The sequence below is a fragment of the Poecilia reticulata genome, chromosome 2, assembly GCF_904066995.2.
Source record: "Poecilia reticulata chromosome 2, P_reticulata-male-v2, whole genome shotgun sequence".
In the NCBI taxonomy this organism is placed as follows: Eukaryota; Metazoa; Chordata; class Actinopteri; order Cyprinodontiformes; family Poeciliidae; genus Poecilia; species Poecilia reticulata.
Window position 1 is genome coordinate 7854802 of NC_088831.1, and position 20214 is coordinate 7875015.

The window sequence follows — 20214 nt, forward strand, 5'->3', positions numbered from 1 at the left end:
TGTTTAAATATATAGATTTTATATACATATATTCATGTGGATGGCTAGAAAAGAAAACACTATATTCTTACATAGGATTGTTTCAGCACAGTCATATTCCTAAAGTTAAATAGTAATTTGATACAAAATTACTATAATAAATAAAACTCATCTCATTGTTTCTTTATTCACACAGAGCAGTTGTACAAACAATAAATTACAAGTTCAGTGCTGTGTTTCTGGCGGTCTGCAACAGGCGTCCCCGACTGGAGGATTAGTGTTGTGTTGTCAGTCAAAAATACTAACAAAGATGTAACTGTCAGATTTTTTTTCTTTTTTTTTACTGCATGTGTGTGTACATTTCTGCTAAATATATCTATATGCTTTAATACTTAAATGTATGGAAACAACCTATTTATTGTACAAACATGTACTTTGTCAAAGTGTGAGGCCTTTCGGTTGCAAGCTGACCCTGGGTCTCGTTCGAAATATTTCACTCCTGTTGGTTGCATGGTTGCTCAATGGATGTAGCGCAATGACAGGAAGATGTCTAAGTCCAGAATATAGTCAGTTTACTTTAATCTGCCTTGTTCAACATGAGAGCTGAGGTAATGTTGACAGGAATATTGTTATTTTCTTTTTCTTACACAAATGAAAGGTTTCATAATAGTACAGTGCTTTGAAAAGGTTTTCGTCACCTTGCAGGTTTCTTCTGTGTTTGCTGACATGAACAAGTCTTAATGTTAGACAAAGATCATCAAAGTGAACTCCAAAAGGATCTGGAAGATCTTTACGCCTACTTCGTGATGTCCGACAGGTGCTGTTAACATAATGACAATAACCCAGACCAGAGAAGTGCAGAATCTGTAGAACTGAGACAACATGAAGTAGGTTGAAAAATCTAAAGAAAAAACAGCACATTATACCAGAACTTTACACAAAAATGACCTTTTGGTTAACATTCAAATTTGTGTGACAATAGAACAAAACCAGAAGACATCTGCATGGAGACAAATACGCTTTCCTGGTACTAAATGTTGTCTTGAAAACAAGTGGACGCATCTCTTCCTGAATTACCAGAATAAAGGTAATAATGTCACACAGATATGTTGAGGATTGTCAGGAGTTGGTTCACCTAAATTACAGAAGAGGATATTCCTCTTCTTTGATATAGAGAGCATATTGTCCTACTATCAATATATTTTATTTTCTTAAAGCAATAGTTCAAAAATACACTTTATAAAATTTATTATTTTTTCAGAAGTAGCTGAGACGAGTGATACTATGGTCAAATACTGTGTCCCGAGGTCACACCCTGTTAGCTTAGTGTAGCATTAAAAAGTGAAATGGGAGAAAGTAAACAGAAAACTAAACCAAAGCAAAAATAAAAGCATTAAGGAAAATAAAAAAAGTTTTCAAATTCCACAGCTGTATGATGTCAGACAAACAGTATGGTTTACAATCAGTTTGATGTTTTTTTCATTGCATAATATATTATTTAACTTTGTTTGTAAAAATGATTTGTTTGTTAAGTGTTTTCATATAAAGATAATCACTAAAAAGCTCCAATATAATATATAATTTATTGTTATTATATGTTGTTTCCTGGGGATTTAATGTATTTTTCATTTGTTGTGTTTATAACAGATTAAATAAAAATAGAAATACTCTAAGTTAGATACAACATCCTATAAAGTAGTCTTTGGAAAATGACCGTAAATCACCAGTTGTCAAAGCGGGGAACAAAACATCCCTAAGTTGTGGCCACAAACTATCCTGAGGGAGTTGCTCCTTTTTTCTATCAAAACAAGTTAGCATGTAAAGATGACAAAATGAAAAGGTATGAAACAGCAGAGAGTTTAAACAATCTGCGCTGATGAAGCTAGTGTAGTTGTAAAAAAAATATAGACTCTGCTAAAAGGCTACATTATCATCTTTTTTCCTTGTCTTTGCAAGTTTCCAGGGCACACATTGTCGTATCAGTTTTCCGTTAACCTGATAAACGCACAAAAAAATAACAACAAAATCCAGTTTCCATGAAAGAAAGCTCAGGAAATGATTGAAGGCCATTCAAAACAATCAAGATACAACATTAGCGGACATGCTAGCTGCTAGCTACCGCCGTGTCGTTTTTCAGTGATGATTAGTAGGACCGATACTTCTGTCTTTACTTCTGAACCTTCAACCCACTTTCAAAGAGGAGGGGGAAACATTTAGGAGATGTACCTGATGGCGTCCGAAAACACTTTCCACCGAGACTGGATGTCACAAGAAAAGTAAATGAGCAACGCTGAAATTGGCTTACTGCTGTTAATGGAGGTAGTTGGAGGTAATTCGGTGAGTACGTGTGAAGTGGGGTACTTTAACCACTGATGCTTTTGGACTGCCACCTTAATGTGTGTAAGCAAACACCAGGATTGTGGTGATCTGCCTCTGTTTGGCTTGTGTGTGTTCATGAGAATGTCTTTTTCTTGTTGGAGTTCTAAAGTATGACTGCCAGAACTGTATTTAGGCGAACAATCAGAAGATAGGAAACCCCCATTAATAGCAAGTCATCTATAATTAGTGGCGTAGTTATTGCTTAGCCACAGCTTGCCACAAAGACGGATGATTATCCAGTGAGAGTGTTTTCAATCATTCTTCCAGCAGATTATAAATTAAGAAATATTCAGTAATTCGGAATCCGAGCTGAGAGGGAAGGAATGTCGAGTGCTTCCCACTGTTGGGGCTATCGTCTCGGACAAACTCAGGACAAGAGACAAAGCAGTGTGAGCTGACTGACAACAGCACTTGGAAGCATAAAAAGACACTCATGCCATAAGACAAGACTCACTAAACCTCGAGGGTTTGGGGGGTAAAGTAAAGACAACCAGTTATTGTCCATGTGGAAACTACATGCAACTCGAGTCCTTAGCTATGCCAGGGCTTTGCCGGGTTGAAACCTCTCTGTTTAGCTCATGTTCTGCATAGCTAGAAGGATTCCAGGTCATTCCTACGTCAAATATAGTTCATTTGTACATTTTTCCAGTCTCCTAGTGTCTGATCCTGGCTTTTTCTCCACCAACATTCACAAACCCCCTTTAAGACTCCAGATCCAGTCCCTACATCCAACACTTCAGATCTCTTTAGATCTGTAGACTAAAACGTCTCTCCACATCTGTCCTTTCTGGCTGCTTCAGCATTTCTTCACCACACAGTGTTTGAAGGCAGAGGGTCGGGCGCTCAGAACGCAGCCCTTGGACAGCTTGCCATCCTGGTCCTTGCACTGTACCGTCCGGCTCTGCCAGCCGGTATCACAAGTCCTGGAGCAAGTCATCCAAGGTCCCGTTACCCACTTGGGACCTGGAAGAGGGGTTGAAGAAACAGAAGCTGTAGTTGGCCTTAGCAGTAAAGCAGCGGGCGTAGAGGAGATGGTAGTGGTGCTAACCGTGGTGGACCGCGTTGTGGTAGACGTTGTGGTGGTGCTCTGCAAAGGGGTCAACTTGGAGTTCGGATGCTGCTGCGGGGCTGTCCACCTCGGCATGTAGTAGCTATAACGGATGTCGAGGGGCTTTTTCGAATCTGTGGCTAGAATCTGGACCACCAAAGCTTCTTTGAGAGCCCCAGGGCCCATGCTGTGGAGCCACTCGTCGTGATGAGTCCACCCGCTATAGTTGAGCAAAGAACCGTTGAGCGGGATGATGGTCTCCGAGGTGGAGATCATAAACTTGCCGTTCAGGAGGTACTCGCTGCCAGGTCGCCGCAGGGCGAGGTAGGCGGTGAAGCGGGTTTGGTCCTTGGCCATGTGCTGACGGACCTTGATGTGCGTGGATCCAGCAGGGATCTTCACGATGTCAGTGTAGCCTTTGCTGTTTGTCAGGAGAAAAGTCAGAGGATATAACATGACTGGCTGTAACCGAAGAGACCGAGCAAGTCAATAACAAATCCAAGTCGGCAGGATTGTCTCTCCAAGTCTCACCTCTTTTTGGTGAAATTCCCAACGACCCGTATGCATCCCATGCTGTCACCTCCACATATACCGCATTTGTCGAACTGGAGCTTGGAGCCAATGATGCCGTCGCAGCCCGTTCGAATGCATTTCCCTTTCACGCACACCGAACTGCTGTGAGGACGACACTCGGTCCCATCTGCCACCTGAATGCAGAAAGCCATGACATCAACATTATCGTCCCTTTCGTTATGCAACAGCTGGGCATAGAACTGCAACTAAACGCTTATTTGATTATTCTATTGATTACCGTATTTTCTGCACTATAAGGCGCACGTAAAAACCTTCAATTTCCTCAAAAGCCGACAGTGCGCCTTTTAATCCGGTGCGCCTTTTATATGGACCAATATTGAGCCACAACAGGTCTAGCAACTACGGTAAGCAGCCGCCGACTTCATTTTCACCCGTAGAAGAAGAAGCGCACGGTGCATGCTGGGATAGTTGTCAGAACGCTGGTTTGTTGATAAAGTTTGACTGACCTATCTACCTACCGACCTCTGCAGGTCATTTAGGACCACGTTCTCCACGAACACGCTGTGCGCGAACGGAGAAGGGTGACCATCGTCTGGCCACGCCCCGGCCCAGTCGCGGAAGGCTCTCCTCGCCGACCCTAGTCGGACTGTTTTGTTGACATTCATTATGTCAACAAAGTGGCTTTAGATATTCATCCGGGGTTCTTCGACTAGGGTTACCAAGGGGCCAGCCCCTATACATTTAAAGCCGGGGGGTCGGGGGAAGAGAGACAGAGTCTGCGGCGGCAGCGTGTCGGTTGGTCTGTGTTATCCAGAAAGCAGTTGGGCACAATATCGCAACATCAACACCGTGAGGGAAACAATGACTGGGGCAGCCTACTATATCAAGTACTCGGGGACCACTTCTTTATTATTACACATCCACGTTTGTGGATGTGTAATAACACGTTTGTACAGAACAAATAGCGTCCCGTATAGGTTCAATACGGGACGCTAGAATAGCGTCTATTCTATGCACCTTATAATGCGGTGCGCCTTATATATGAAAAAAGTTTTAAAATAGGCCATTCTTTGAAGGTGTGCCTTATAATCTGGTGGGCATTATAGTGCAGAAAATACGGTATTTGGACCATTAATTGATTAATCGAATGAAAAAAACTTGGCATTTTTACAGTTTTTTCATTTAATCTTATTATTTATGTTGTATTAAAAGTTCAATATGTAAATAAACAAATGTTTCAGTTCCTTTTTTGAATGAGAAAATAAACATTTCATCGCCTAGAATTCAATAACACCATTCCTTAAGTGAACGGTTGATCATTTGTTGCAAAGACGCTTCTGCAGCTAAAATAAAAAATACTTCTTACATCAACATAAAGCTGAAAAAACTTAATTGGGTGATGGTTATTTCAATTAATCACGATTAATCAATGTATTTTATCAGCCCTAGCTGTGTAGCTTACTTACCCGCTGAGAGAACACCACATAGTAGCCCGTCCCTTTTGCTCTGCATGTCAGTTTACACACATCCTTAGGGAGAACCCCTGCGTACTTCGGCACCCACTCGACAAAGGTCTTCACCCCTTTGGGATCCGTCTGGGGGCCGTTGCGAACTTCACACTGTTCTTGACGGAAACTCTTACCTGCAGAAACAAAACGCTCGTGTTAACCACCTGACCTCTTTCAGTTTCTCAAGTCTTTCCTGCGCTGATTTGCTCACTTGAGGGTGGGCACGGCGGGAAGACGTTGCAAGTCCGATAGATGGCTCTCTTTCCGATGCAGTAGCGGCCATTGTTTCGCGGTGCCGGGTTGTTGCACAGGCGCTGGGCAAACTGCACTCCGCCCCCGCAGGTCCTGGAGCATGCACCCCAAGCGCCCCAAGAACTCCAGCTGCCGTGGTTGGACGTCTGGGAAGCCAAACGAGGGGAAGACAGGAAAAAATGAAGCAGACGAAGGAGAACAAGTTAGTGCTTCTAAGAAATGTTGGATGCTGTCAGCCAAAGGGAAAGCTGGCGGGAGATCTGTGATAAGTAGAAATGTATCCTTCACTGGAGTCTTACAAGGAGTCTGCCATCATGTGATGATAACCAACGTCTGGTGACTGACACATCGTCCGCCAGAGGATTGCCAGAATCAAATTCTCCTCTTATTTCCACTTGTTTATGAGTCATAAGTGAGTAGCGGATGAGTAATATTTAGCGCTTCATCAGCTCTTTTCTAAATAGGCTTTTCCATATTTTTTTGCATCACCTTGCAAAAAAATTACTATCCCTTTAACTTTTGACATTTTGTCTCCCTATAACAAAACTTCTGTGTATTTTTAATGGGATTTCATCTTATAGACCAGCAAAAAAATCGCAACAGCAAAAGTTGAAGGAACGCGATAGGTTTTAACTAAAAATCAGAAAATTGTGACGTAAGTTTGTATCCAGTCATCCTGAGTAAACACTTTGAATAAATTTTGCTGCAGTTAAGACACTTATTTCCATGACAAAGGCGCACACAAAATGAAATATAGCTGGATTAAAGAATCTGAACGCTGGGAGTGGGGTTTATGCTTGTAGGAGGCGACCGAGAAGAAGCCAGTCACCACTTGGGCTGCATCCACACATGCAGCTGTCTGCCAAGGATCAAATTACGCTCGTCATACATCATGTGACAGAAAAAACATAAAAGAAACGTTCCTTTCATCCCTTTTCTAAACATCTTAATCCCTTCTGACTACCACAATCTTTTCTTTCCCTCCTGACAGCCTGCCAGGAACAGATTTGGTGTCCCTACAGTTAAATTTTATTTTGATGTTTATGAACAAGGCCAGAGTTGAAGTCACATAAATAAGGCGGACGCACAGTGAAGGCAGACAAAGAATCTCTATCCCCTAGCAGAGCCTCTCAGTACTGTGTGTTTATCTGTGTTTATTGGTATTCCAGCAGCAATTTGACTCCTACTGACAAATGTGGAAAGGTGAGCTATTAAAAGAAACCTATTTTCGACCGCGTTTCTTTTTCGCTTCCCCCTCACCGAATAGTGCTTCTTTCGGGTTTTGTCCACACACTTTCCCTGCAGGCAGATGCGCCCCTTCCCGCACGGCGTCCCCTCCACCGCTGGGAGCTTCTTGGTCAGACACACCATCTGTCCCTGGCGGATCACGGCGCACCACAGGCGAGAGCACACGTCCATGCCCGGGCAGACAGTGTACTCGAGGCCGAAGGCCAGGCGGCACTGTCGGACGGCGTCGTAGCTTTGGCCCGGGAGCTCCTCCGGGCCGAGGAGGGGCTGACGAGGTAAGTCCAAGAGACACTCGGCTGTAGGGGCGTAGCAAAAAAAAATAAATTAGAAATAAATGAAAGATTCTGGACAGTTAGTGATATATTTCAGTCTACTCGGGCATTGTGTAGAAAAGCTTTAAAACCCTGCATAAAATATGCAGCAAACCGAAGCTTTAAACTCTTCAAAAACACAAAATTTTAAGTATTTTTGGTCAAGTTTTCTGTGCAAATATCTTAGCACATTTTAATAAGACAAAACTAACTTACAAGCAGTTTTTCAGGAAGATATAGGAGCTTGTTTTAAGTAAATAAAAAAGCAGTTGCAGTATTTCAATCATAACTGGAAAATTTTATTCAACTTTTCCATCAACATTAATGAATTATCGACTTAAACAACCTCTTAGATCTTGCAGAAAAATGACTTTTTTCAAGTGTGCTGAGATATGTGCACTAGAAACTAGACAAAAAAAATACTTAGTGTAATTTTGTGTTTTTTTGCTCTGCATTATGGTAATTTACAGATCTCTGCCTGCATAATCCTAATAAACTTGGCCTGTGATACTTTAGACTCAATAAAAGCCCCTGCAGCTGCAGCAGCAGATACTGCCAAGCCTGAAATTATAGTGTAGGTGCTTGAATTATGCCAAAAGCCCTGAAACTGCAGTGCAAAGTGTCAGCGGCGATTCTTTACGGCTGTCATGAAGCTGCTGGATGAAACTGGAATGTGAAGCATTAATCACTTTTCATCTCTGGCTGCACCGCAGCTACACTCGCTAAGAAGGTTTATAGAAATGCTAATAATGTCTGCTGATTGACGTTGCAGCTCTCAGAGGTTCTGATCGGAACTGACATGATCGCGGATTGTGGTGTGTTGTTCTCCTCCTGCGCTTTCCTCCCGACTCACCGTTCCCGTCGTCGAAGAAGTCGGTGATGGTGGACGAGGTGCAGCGGCTCCAGGGCTTGGAGGCGTCGATGGAGGTGAGAATGGACGACATGAGCTGCTTGTGGCTGTTGACCCCAAAGCGCTCCTCGCAGAACTTCGAATCATCGTGGGACAATCCCAGCAGGTGACCTGAATTCCCAGATAGAGACGATACGGAGTGAGCTACACGATGTACAACTTCGAATAAATATCCTACTGCAGATGACAGGATGCTGGAAGCTGGCCAAAAATATCTTTGATCTGACTAAATAGAAATAAAACTCCTAAAAGTGTTCGTGGTAATAACAATAACCCCAACATTCCAATACGGGTTGGCAGCGTCGCGGTGAGATGTTTTCCCTTCCACATCAAACCGTGTGCCACTTAATTCCAGCAATGTGAGGAATGTCAGGTCGTGTCTTGAATACGCCAGTGCACGGCGCAGAAAGAATCCGAAAAGAAAACACCAGCGAGCGCTCGCGCTGTGGAGTGCATAACGTGATTTCGAGCCGCCAGAAGAGAAGCGCTGACAGATGCATTCGCGTGCCCCAGCGTGATCCCGCTCGTCCTTCATGTTTTTGTGCTTACCTATCTCGTGAGCGACGGTGAATGCGGCGTGAAGGCCGTCATCCTCGATGACGGCGCAGCTTCTCTCCGGAGAGCAGATTGTGCCGACGTCCGCCATGCCCAGGGTGTCGCAGGAGTGGTGGCCACACAGGTCCTGGACAAAGGAAGCGATGCACATCTAAATCAATGCTTAAGTGGGAAATAGCAGCATAACACGTGGAATTGCTATTTGTGAAACGATGAAATCACAATTAGACTTCTCAAAAACATTTGGATGAGAGAAAAGTGTTAGTGTACTAAAAACAGGAAGTGAGCGGATGGATGATGATGACACAAAAAAACTGACATTATTTAATGTGAATATGTTAAAGGAGTGTGTACCAGTTAGCAGTGACTTAGGTAAAGGATGGAGTGGGCATTCTCCTGCTATGGCTATAACAGATAGCATGAGTGAAAGGCAAGAACTCACAATGGGAAATTTCAGGCGTTGTTTATGAGCATGAAATTGATCAGGTCAGAAAATGTTTCTGTTCCAGGGATTTTTGCCATTTATGACAACTGTCAGTACAAATATCCACTCATTGTGTTAAAACAACAATTCCTCTAAGCATTCCTTATGTGTAGAAAAGTGAGACCTGCAGAAATGACTCAGTTTGATCAGTCATCTTGATATCTGAATGTCACAAGGCCAAGTCGTCTACTGACTACTGGTTTATGAATGTCTATTTACCTGCTGATTTACACAGTTGTTGAGAGATATTTTGCTGATGCACATCAGAGTGTGTGCCAATCTGAATGCTGGTTTGAACTGAAGTTTCGACTCAAGTAATCATCAAACACTGTGGTAAATCTAAAGGCTGATTCTGCTTACATCACATTGCTTTTAAATCTCAGCACAGGGTGCCAGTTTGTTAGATCTCTAATGCCTCCTGACTTCTCTCCCGTTTACTGACTAAATTACCATAGAAATATTCACTTTAAGTGACTTTTCCATCACTACTCTTGTGCTTTGCGGCCACTGTGTAAAAACACTGATCCCTTATAAAACGCAACGTCCCTTTTAGGAAAGTTTAAACTTCTGTTCTTGGCTTCTTCTTTGCAGAAATCTTGCGATTTTGGAAAACAAACGTTGCTATTGTAAACTACAAGCCTGTTTCCTGAGTTCCCATAAATCCCGTCCCTTTAAAGTGTGCTTCCCCTACCGAGGAGTCAACTTTCTGTCACCCCCTCAATAACCAGCTTCACTAAGTGCCGATGTTGTAGAGGGGACTTCAACGCCAGTTTCCCTCCATGTGCCTCGAAGCGAGAAATCGATTCCTGCTTTTATTCCCACACATGTCCACGCAGACGAGGCCTCGGACTGGACGACCTGACCTCACTGAGAGCAGAGATCAATTTACTAATCGAGTGTCTGCGAACGCACGCACACACATAACAAGTTCGAAGTGTACATTTAGACTAGGGACGTGCCTGGATGCATGAAGACAAAAGTCTGTATGAGTGAACATTAGAACATAAACGCACACACACGTCCTGGGGAGAAGATGAATCGTCATGTAAAGCGGTGCTGACAGGCCTGCTGGGTCGTGTGTGAGAGGCTCTGTGGGGAGGGTGTTTACCCGTTCCGGTCCGATCCGTTTGGAACAAACTCCCTTGTGTTTTGCACTCTCACACATGACTGACTGGGTGGGACACAGAAACACACACACACACACTCAAACACACCACTTGTGATAACTACATTTAAGTGGACGGGTGCATTCTTACAAATAACACAGAGAATGCTAAATTGCTGATGCTCTCAACCCATACACGCTCATTAAAGCGAACAGGAAGCTTCTGCCAGCGGACTGCTGGATACATGAGGAGCAAACAAAGGCTGATTCTGACTGCATAGACGGCTGCCGAGAGCTGAATGGGAGCAGAAGTTCCTCCGGACTTGTCTGTGCGCAGACAGGCATGAAGAGCTGCTGCACTTTGACCAGAAAGTGGGTGGATGTCGAGAAAAGTTTTACCGCTTCTCTTTTCCCGTTTGCCAAACGTCTTCTTCTCGATTTCTTTTTATTCACTCGTCCATCCCCTCTCTGGATCGGTTTCAGGCACACCTGGATCTACGCTGGTGAAACGATGTAAAAGGAAACGTGCGGGCAAAAAAAAAATTGGGGATCTCCTGCTAAATAGCGACATGTGAATAATACCTGAATTAACCTCAAACCACATGTCAGCTTGTCTAATTCCCTCCTCTGCCAAGACTAGGCAGAGACTTGCTTTTTTATCCTGAGGGCTCTGAAGGAAGAAAAAAAGAAAAGAAAAGAGGGAGGGTGAGAGAGAAACAAAAATAAGTTCAGGTATCAGACGCCGGGGGTAGAGGGAGAAAAGACGGAGTGGTGCCGGAAATTAAAGCAAAGAACAGAGAGAACAAGGGGTTACAGTAATATTGGCAGAAACAACATGGGAACAGGTGGGACACTGGCTCAAAAAGGTCAGGGCCTCGATCCCAGCTGTGCTTGTGTGTGTGAGGTATGAGACCACTTGAAATCTAAGCCAGCGCTGGTGTTAGGCAAACTGAGCCAGACGCACACACGCACGCACACCCCCCCACACACACACACGCACGCACGCACCCACGCACACAGAGGGTATAGCTCACTCTACTATCCACTGCCAAGTGATTCCAGCAAACCCTATGAAGATACAGCCTGATACAACTCAATACAACTGAATATGAATTTTCATATTCAGTTGTATTGTCTTATTTGGTCCAAATTTAACATAAAATTAATAAAATTCTGTTTCAATTTATGTGACACCAGATTTAAAAGTTAAAGTTGCCTCTTAACAAAAACAAAACCTGGCTTAAATTATTTTTTAAGCCAAAACAGAAGGATTGATATACTTGGTGGTTTTATCTCAGTCCATACCGCCACCAAGCATGCTAATGTAATGGTTTAAAACAATGATATGGTATTTAGAAAGCCCTTGCTAGCGTAATGTTTAGCATATTTAGCATTTTCCTAAATGTTTTTTAATCCACAACAAAATAATTGATATTTGTATAGCATTGGTGTTATGTGCTTGTTAGCATAATGACATTAACGCTAACTAGGAACACCACAGTTTATCTATGGCTTTCTAGAAAGAGTTTAAACAGAGCGCATCCAAGTGATGCTAGCTTTAGTATGTGAAGTTCCACACGTGGAAACATTGGCTTATGTAGAATGCTTACAAATTTTTCCTGATATGGTTTTTGTCACATTTAAATTCTCAAAGCACGTATCAGACAAAGACGATAAGTTGTTGGCGCCTCTTTTTGGAGGGGTTTAAGTTAGCCACGGGAAAATGTAGTAATTTGAATCAACATATAGGAATCATGACTCTTCAATAACCCGAATCACGTAAATAGTCGTGAATAGTTGAAGTCAGAGTCCATGTTGAAGGCATTTTTCTTCCTTTCTTTGTATGAACACATGAACTTGCCAAAAGTTGGCACTCAAAGGAAATTTTCACCCTTGATTGTGAACAGGAGTGGGGTACATCTCACTTATGCATTTCAGTTTGAGGACTATTTGTTGTTCCAGGACAAATCAAGGTCTCTGACCAGTTGCATATTGTTGACAGCCAAAGAGTGCAGGCTGGGGATCCAGGAGGCGTCTGCGGGACGTCGACATGTGCCAGACGAAGTAAAGCATGTGTGAAATCTCAAGAGCATTTAAAACAAACAGAGGGACTGACTACGACGGGGGCAGAAGGCTGGGAAATGTACACTGCAATGTACAGACACACAGGGAGGAGACTGGACATGACAACAGCGTGGAAGGGGAAGACATTGGACTGGTACTGATGGTGTCTTTATCAACATAGTTTATAGTTTCATCTCTTCAAATCACACAAAAGCTAAAGTTACTGTGACTTAAATGATTGGTTTTTTCTTCATATCGCGTTTGATTAAACTGTACAGAATAAAGGGAGTTGTGTAGGTTCGTCTTCCAGCAGGATGACACCAAAACAGCTAGGATAAGTGACCAAATCTTACGAAGCATTTATGGCAAAACCAGAAAATGTATGTTCCCAGATGCTCTCTGGTCCAATCTGGTCAAGCTTGAGCTATTTTGCAATGAGGAATGGCCAAAATGCCAATCCCTGGCTCACAAAAAATCCTCAAAATCCATACAAACACTTTAAGGGTTTGTAGTAGTAACAAGACAAATGTGGGGCTTTGTCTGCCATACAAGCTCAAAGCAGTCCAACCATGTGTAACATTTAATGTTCCCACTTACACAGAAACACTCTCTAGCATGTCTCCAACGTCCTCAATGTACCCGTTGTCTTGTTTCGGTGCTGGTATGAGTGGAACTGGGTGACACTGTCGTACGGGTCAGCTCTCTGGGAGTAGTGGGTCTTGGAGTAATTAGACGCAGCCACAAAGAGGCGTGTTCCCTCCGACCCTGTGCCACTTGTGGCCTGCCAATGTGGGAACAAAGGCCTGGTCTGACTCCACGGTCAAGATAGGATCCACTTCAGAGCAGAAAATTAGAGCCTATTTGAGAGCTGCTCCAGATTTTCGTATAAAAGAACTTACTTTACACTAGCTTATTTCATACCTTCGACATTCTAAAATGTTGTTTCCCCATTTCCGTTCAGGTCATTTTCCCTTGAAAATCCTTAACACACATTTCTATTTTAAATACATCAAACTTGCCCTATTTTCCAACTGAAATGCTGGAAAACAGGAAGCAAATTATGTTTTTTTTTGCCGGCTGGCACTCTGTCAGTGGAAACACTAATGGGTGTAAACGGTTTTCTGCGACTCCAAACGTTTTCTGATCTCTTCTGCTCTCCTGACAAAAAAGTGAATTTTGGTGTGGCAAACTTGTGAGAGTGTGGCTCCTGAGAGGAATGTGGCTAACACGGACATATTTTACAACTTTCCATCACAGTTTAATGACAATACAGAAATATGGGTGGAAACAAATCACTGCAGACAAGTGAATTGCAAAGGAATGCAGCTTTAAAACACCGCTTTCACTTATTCCTCAGGAGCTGCTTGGCATGCCTTTCTACTTGTTGAAATGGCTGACAAAGTAACCAGAACTGATCCAGATAATAGCCTTTTAAAAGCCAAAGAGTTTAAAGGTTAAAGTGAGTTTGCCTCAAAGGCAAAGCATTAAGGGTTTCTTTTACAAGATGACAGGATTTAAAAGTTGTTCCCCCCCCCCACAGGACTTCAACAGATATAAACAAACTAACTATTTATTGCTAATACTGGGCTGAGATCCGCTTTCTGACTTCAGAATTGCCTGAATTCCTCCAAAAAGGTATCGGAAACATCCCTTAGGGTTTTCTTTCCTCCCAACAACTCTGCAGGTTTCTCAAATGCCTATAAACTCCCATTCCACCGAATCGAAAAGGCGCTCTGTTGGATGGAGATCTGGTGACTGTTGAAGCCATTGGCGTACAAGAAACTCTTGGCCTTGTTCAATAAAACAGTTTGAGTTTATTTGAATTGGTAGGTAAATTTAGTCATTACTATTTACATAAGATCAAGGCTGCATTAGCTTGAAGGAGAAAAAGTACAGTTCACTGCCTTTCCTGTCAAACTTTATGAGAGTTTCCTGCCCACTTTGATTACTGGTGTCTGGATTGCCGTTTTTGTGGACTCCCAAAACCAAACATCCGACGATTCCACCTCTCTCTCCTTTGGCTCTCTTGTTAACCCTCACACAGGTGTAGTGGCAATAGGCTTACTGAGGAGCCACGAGGTGCTCGGCATGCAGAAACTGTGCCATGCATGCCAGCCGGCTGACCTCTGGAATGCACTACCAGCTGCCTTGCCAAAGCACGGCTGTGACAGCTAGGCACGAGTTCAGGGAAGCCAAGGCAACACCAGCTTCTTTTGCTATATGACATGGCTTGGACACACCACAGTCCAAGGCGAGCATTCTGACAAGTAAACCAGAGTTAACCACCATGAAGCCACACCCGGAGAGATGAAGAATGCCTGCAGATTTGCTGCTGCCCTGTGGCTTTTGGACCTGGCAGTTAAACGATGGCTGAAGGGAGGAGGGTAGAGAAAAGGATGGTGAAAGAAGGGTTATGCGAGTGTGGTCTCCGTAACTGTACGGCCTCAAGGCAGGAGGAAGTGTTTGTTTTTCTGACAGCTCCTCCAGTCTGTAACTCCTGAACTCAGCTGACAGACACTGCAAAAAGCAGCGGGGGAAAATATGTCCAAGCTGGAGTGATGAGAGACAGAATTGGGAGGAATGGGGCGGGTGAGTAAGAGACCATGCGACGACGAGTAAACACAATCGAGTTTCAGCGGAAGTGTTGGAAGTATTTCTGTAATGCAACCAGCAGCTGATTGGAAGAATCTATCCAGGAAAGAATGTTCGGCGGTGGTGTGAGCGCGCCTTAGATTACGCATACTCCGAGGCTGTCAGGGGACTGGGAGGGGGAGGATGGAGACAGAGGAGCTCGCCTAGAAAAACACCAGGCGCAGGAAATAGTGTTTTTTTTTATTTTTTTTTTTACGTTTTTAGCGTTGCATATGTACAATTCAGCAAAAAGGAGATGTGGGGAGGAAATGTATACAAGGGCAAGAAGTATCACAAATCATTGAAAAGTGATTCATATACATCATAATTTAAACAAAGTTGGACATAGTTGCTTAAATGTGCTAATAACGCATTACATACTCAATTCAATGCCTACATTTGAAATTCTTCAGGTGTAGTTTTATCCCATTATATTTTAAAATCATACAGGATCATTTCATGTTTATTTCTTTAAATGTTTCCGTGCTGCAGTGCACATTGAAATATATTTAGCTACTATGACGACTCATGAAATAGACCCTAATATCTGATTAGTTAGCCCAACTTCTGACCAATTATAGTGGACCGCCACCTATTTTGGGGTTCAGTATTCAGGAATTCACCTATTTTCAGTTTTTTCTGTGAAACTTATTCTCAGTAAATAAAGACTATCACAGCTTTCGAGAGAAAATGCAGCATGAAAACCTGAAATACTTAGGCACAATCCAGGTGCAACATTAATTTTGATTGGATGTCCCCAAGAGCAAAAATAAGGAAGCGTGTTAGCTATGTTAGCTAATATTTGTGGATTTCAGCAAATTGTGGGTGGTTGTGTTTCCTAACTCATTAAGTAATTTGAATTCAATTGTGGCATGATTGTGTTTCCATACATGTAGTTGCCAATGTTATTTATTATAAGTCACTAGGCTTATAATAAATCAGTCCCACTGACATCAGGCAAACTGTCAATATAAAAACAACCGATGTCACTTCATGCCATTCTGTTTCACCCAAGGTTTCTTCTGTCTGTGGAGAAATGGTCATAAACATCACAATTTTTGTAACTTACCATCAGCAGCTTGCCAATTAGGAGAGTAAATGACAAAGTGAATCCATTTTCCTCTCCATTGACATCTACTGTTTAGAATAATAACTGCAGTGAATCTAAGAAGCCGGTTACCTGCTGAAGGCTAAGCTTAAGCAACACATTTATATGTTGCTGCACACGACCGCTTAACATTTACTGACTTTCTGTTTCCGCATTTTATTGTATTTGTTTCCAATTCAATTTATGTGTTTTTTAATGACATTGTGGAACTGTTGGACCTCCATAGTTCTACTTGGTGGGTTCCTTTATTTAATTATTGACCTTTTGACGGAACGGTGATGCCGTTTCACGCAGTTGTCATCACACGATGGCGCAAAGCTTCTCCTCCCAAAGTGGAACAAACAGGTGGTCGTGCGTAAAAGGCGCGGGGCGGGCGGAGTTTGTTTACCTGCCTGGTGAAGAGGATGGCTGCGTCGTGGTGATGCTGGTGGTCGTCGTCTAGCGGGTTCTGCTGGTTCTGCCACTTGCAGAAGCTCTTGAGCGTCGCCGCCGCGTTCTTGGTCACCTCCAGGCCCTTCTCTTTCTCCGACACCGTGATGACCTTCACCACGGATAGCCGGATGGGGTTCTCGATGCTGGCGTGTCCGTACAGCTTGGACGCGATGGATGCCAGTGTGAGCAAGTAGTGGTTCAAGTCTCTGCCGTACTTCTTGGTCATGGAGTCGTCCGCCACCAGGAGCAGCTCCACGTGCCTGGCACGGGACACCGACCTCTTGCGCCGCGCGCCGGGCTCTTTGACGAGGCGGCTCCACCATGTCCTCCCTCGCGCGCCGTGCCCCTCTTCTCCGTCCCGTCTCCCCTTCTCGTGACCTCGGTGCCGCCGTCTTTGTGCCGCATCCCTACGCCCTCGCTTCCCGTCGCGCGTGCCGCAGCTCTCGCGTCCCTCGCTCAGAGCCTCGAAGCTGAAGCTCTCGCGCGTGAACACGTGGAGCGCGCTCTCCGCATCCCGGTCGTGCAGGGCGCGCGTGTCGTGCTCGTGTCCCTTCGCCCGGATGATGGGAGTGACGGTGTAGCGCGAGTGGTTGACGGCGAAGAAACCCTCCAGACCTCCGCCGCAGAGGCTGAGGACGGCGAGAGACTCCGGGTTGGAGTTCACCGTCCCGCGGTACGCGCACTCCCGCTGCAGAGGCGCGGGACTCTGTCCCGTCATCGCGAGCGCATACTGGGGGCTGAAGTGATGCGACAGCACCGACTCATCCCGCTCCATGTCCAGCTGAAAGCGCCTCCCATCCAGGTACACCAGGTAGCCCACCTTCCCTCCACCGTTGTAAATCCGATCGATGGTCCGCACCACCCCGTCCGTCCTCCGGGCAGGTGTGTGCAGCGAGCCGCTCGCAGGTGGAAGATAGAACCCCTGGAAGGTAGACACCCCGGCTCCAAACTCCACGACGCACAGCAGTTGCAGCAGCAGCCGAAACCAGAGCATGCTCCCGGTCAGAGCGCCAAGGAGCCGCGGCATTTTTCACTCCAACCCGAAAAACATTTAGATCTCCGCTAATACATCCCTGCCGTGGCTGAAAGGGACAACTTTAGGTGGCTGCTGTTGTCCATGCGTAAAGCGCATCCTCCTCCTCTCTCCGTGTCCGGATCCCCAGTGCACAAGGCGCACGGCAGTGACCAATAGGCGAGAAAACAAAACCATTGAAGAAGAAGTGGGAAAAGGAGAGGGAAACAGGGCGATGGAAAGGAACTCTGCGCAGCTTGGAAGAGGACTGAGCTGAACTTGGGAGAACAAAAACACAAAGTTTGCTCTTAATAGGACCCGGGGAAGAAAAGTCCTGCCCCCTTTTGCGCTCAATCACCACTCCTCCACCCCCACCTCCTGTTCTCTCCGTCTCCCTCTCTTCTTCAAATCAGAGTAGAATCAAGTGGTGGAGGAGAGAAACCTGAACAATGCCTACTTTGGAGTGTTGTGTTTGCAAAAGCACTAAATTCCACATTGTTGCTCTTGCAGCTGGGATGTAAACATCAGCACCAGCAGGACCTGCATCAACTTCTGCAATCCCTCCATTAAACACCAGCATGCTACTTTTCCACTTTGAATCCTTTAATAATTGAAGTCCAACTTAGTTTGGAGAGTTTCAACAAATGACGAGGGAAATAGATTATTTATGGCCATTCCCAAAGAAGAAAGTCATGGAGTTCACTATTTCCATGCCAGACGTTTCATTGTGTGGTTGTGTAAAAGCTGTGAGTTTGCATACACTATGTGCTGCATGACTCTAGTTGGGGGAGAAAATGACTCTGCAGGTGTGTGTGTCTGGGTCTGGAGCTGTCGTGATTATTTATTGGAGTTCCCCAGCTGCCCCCGTGGGACGTCGCGCAGAAGTTCGTCAGAACTGAAGTCACCGTTGAAGTCATGCACAAACATCCTCCCAGAGGGTTGCTGGCAGAGAAGGCGCGTTTTTAAAGTTTCATGCTCAGCTGCTGAGTCAAAAAAAAAGTTTTTATTTTTCAGTGTTCGCCACAAGGATGGCACAGAACTTCTATCCACCTATTGTCTTTCACTTATCTGAGATCAAGTGGCAGGGGTCAGGGATCCAGGGAGGAAACCCAGATACTTCCCCAGTGATACCCTGTAACTTATTCTGGGGGATGCTAAGATGTTTTCAGATCAGAAAGGATGTATAGTCTATCCCGGTGTTTCCCAAACCTGGTCCTCAAGGCACACTGCCCTGCATGTTTTAGGTATTTCCTTCCTTCAGCCCAGCTGATTTCAATTGATGACTGATTAACAGGCGTTTGTTGAACCGCAATCAGCTGAATCAGGAACATTAAAGCAGGGAAACCTCTAAATTATGTAGGAAGGGTGCCTTGAGAACCAGGGTTGGGAAACACTGGTCTATCCAACAGGTTCTGGATCTGCCTCAGCTTTTTCTTCAAGTGAAACATATCCTAAGAATATTCAGATACCAAAAACACCTTCCTTCAGCAACTCTTTAAAAACTGGATTGGCAGCATCTCTGGTTGCTTCATTCAAGGAACCTCCTCCCCCATTTGTTAGGCATAACATATACATCCCAGTTTGTTTAATCACAAAGCCTGTGAGACTCAAATAACACTGTACCAAAGGTCTTCCAAGACTCAGTGAACCCTAATGTGCAAGAGGAAAGACAGGGGCATGCCAAGGCCTTAAGGCTCAACCACCCAAAGAGAAATACGTTCCTTTGGGAACCTTTTCTTTTGGTCTTGATCAACAAGGCACAAGAACACACCAAAGTACCCCTACTAAGGTATACCAAGGTTTAAAAAGGTACAGCTTCAATAAAACAAGTTTTAAACAAGTTTATTGAAACTTGTTTATTGAAACAATAAACAAGTTGTTTCAATAAACAACTTGTTTATTCACGTCATGCAGACACGTCTTTGACACGTCTTTGCATGGCAAAGACGTTTTCTTTGACATGCAAGAGAAAATGTCAAAGGTTTTTGAGCAGTACAGATACTTCAAATACATTGAAAGTGTGCAAAGCCCACTTGTCTCTATAATTAGGGTCGTCTTACAGACTGTTACCTCAACAGAGGTAACCGGGCATTATGAGCCCCCGATCCTTCCCCAATCAATCATTTGATGCGGAATTTGATATGTGATCTTACATTTCAAAGTTGCTACGTCAAGGGGTGAGAGGCCGTGTCGGCTGTCCTCTAAGCTCTTAATCCGAAGCATTCTGGATGACTGATCGGCAGTGTGGGCAGTGAGGATGGAGAAGGGAGTGGGAGGGTGGTGGAAAAGTCTTGGCTGTCCTCATTAATCCACATTCTGTAAAACACAAGCCAGTCTCTATTTTTCCCTTAGAACCTTCCCGTAAGAACTTCATATGGAGATAGGGGGTGGGGGGTCAAGTGATGGAGGCACTTCAGTTCATGACCTTATGTTATAAAATCCTTGCTGTTCTTCTGATGATAGACACTGAGATGGATCCAATATCAAGTTGAACTTGGTGCCCATATCACCCTCCTGTTATGCAATGTATCTCCCACCCCCACTGCCCATCTCCTTTTTCTTTCAACCACATCCCTCCCCCTCCCACAGACTGCTTCTCCTTTACACCAGACTGCCAAGTGCACCATCTGAGGCGGTGAGACGCCCCTAAGCTC

At 44.3% G+C, this 20214-nt stretch overlaps 1 protein-coding gene and 1 long non-coding RNA gene across 4 annotated transcripts in view; one reads left to right on the forward strand and one right to left on the reverse strand.

Annotated features, from left to right (window-relative positions):
* Nucleotides 1-17877, reverse strand: adamts5 (ADAM metallopeptidase with thrombospondin type 1 motif, 5 (aggrecanase-2)). Of its 2 annotated transcripts, XM_008427664.3 has the most exons (9): nt 16505-17877; nt 8719-8851; nt 8113-8280; nt 6961-7244; nt 5660-5846; nt 5407-5582; nt 3938-4113; nt 3407-3827; nt 3169-3321 (listed from the first exon to the last, which is right to left on the reverse strand). In XM_008427664.3, exons 1-9 carry the CDS (start codon nt 17573-17575, stop codon nt 3307-3309), a joined length of 2631 nt encoding a protein of 876 aa, XP_008425886.1. In that variant the 5' UTR covers nt 17576-17877; the 3' UTR covers nt 3169-3306. The 2 variants fall into 2 exon arrangements, with proteins under 2 accessions (XP_008425879.2, XP_008425886.1); XM_008427657.3 differs by having other exon boundaries at nt 1-3827.
* The window catches only part of LOC145555226 (uncharacterized), a 26229-nt gene continuing 13121 nt past the window's right edge, over nt 7107-20214 (forward strand). The window contains exons 1-2 of one of the 2 annotated variants that reach the window (XR_014091331.1): nt 7107-7223; nt 8032-8275. This is a non-coding gene — a long non-coding RNA (uncharacterized LOC145555226). Of the gene's footprint in view, nt 7224-8031; nt 8426-20214 lie in introns of those variants that run through there. The other variant, XR_014091330.1, reaches the window with a different exon arrangement.

Excerpts from the sequence above, each read along its gene's own strand:
- adamts5 (XM_008427657.3), bottom strand. The coding sequence starts at position 17,575 with ATGCCGCGGCTCCTTGGCGCTCTGACCGGGAGCATGCTCTGGTTTCGG. Across the intron at positions 8,281-8,718 it reads CACCGTCGCTCACGAGATAG|GTCACCTGCTGGGATTGTCC; the intron begins GTAAGCACAAAA and ends CTGGGAATTCAG. Across the intron at positions 5,583-5,659 it reads CCCGCCGTGCCCACCCTCAA|GTAAGAGTTTCCGTCAAGAA; the intron begins GTGAGCAAATCA and ends TTGTTTCTGCAG.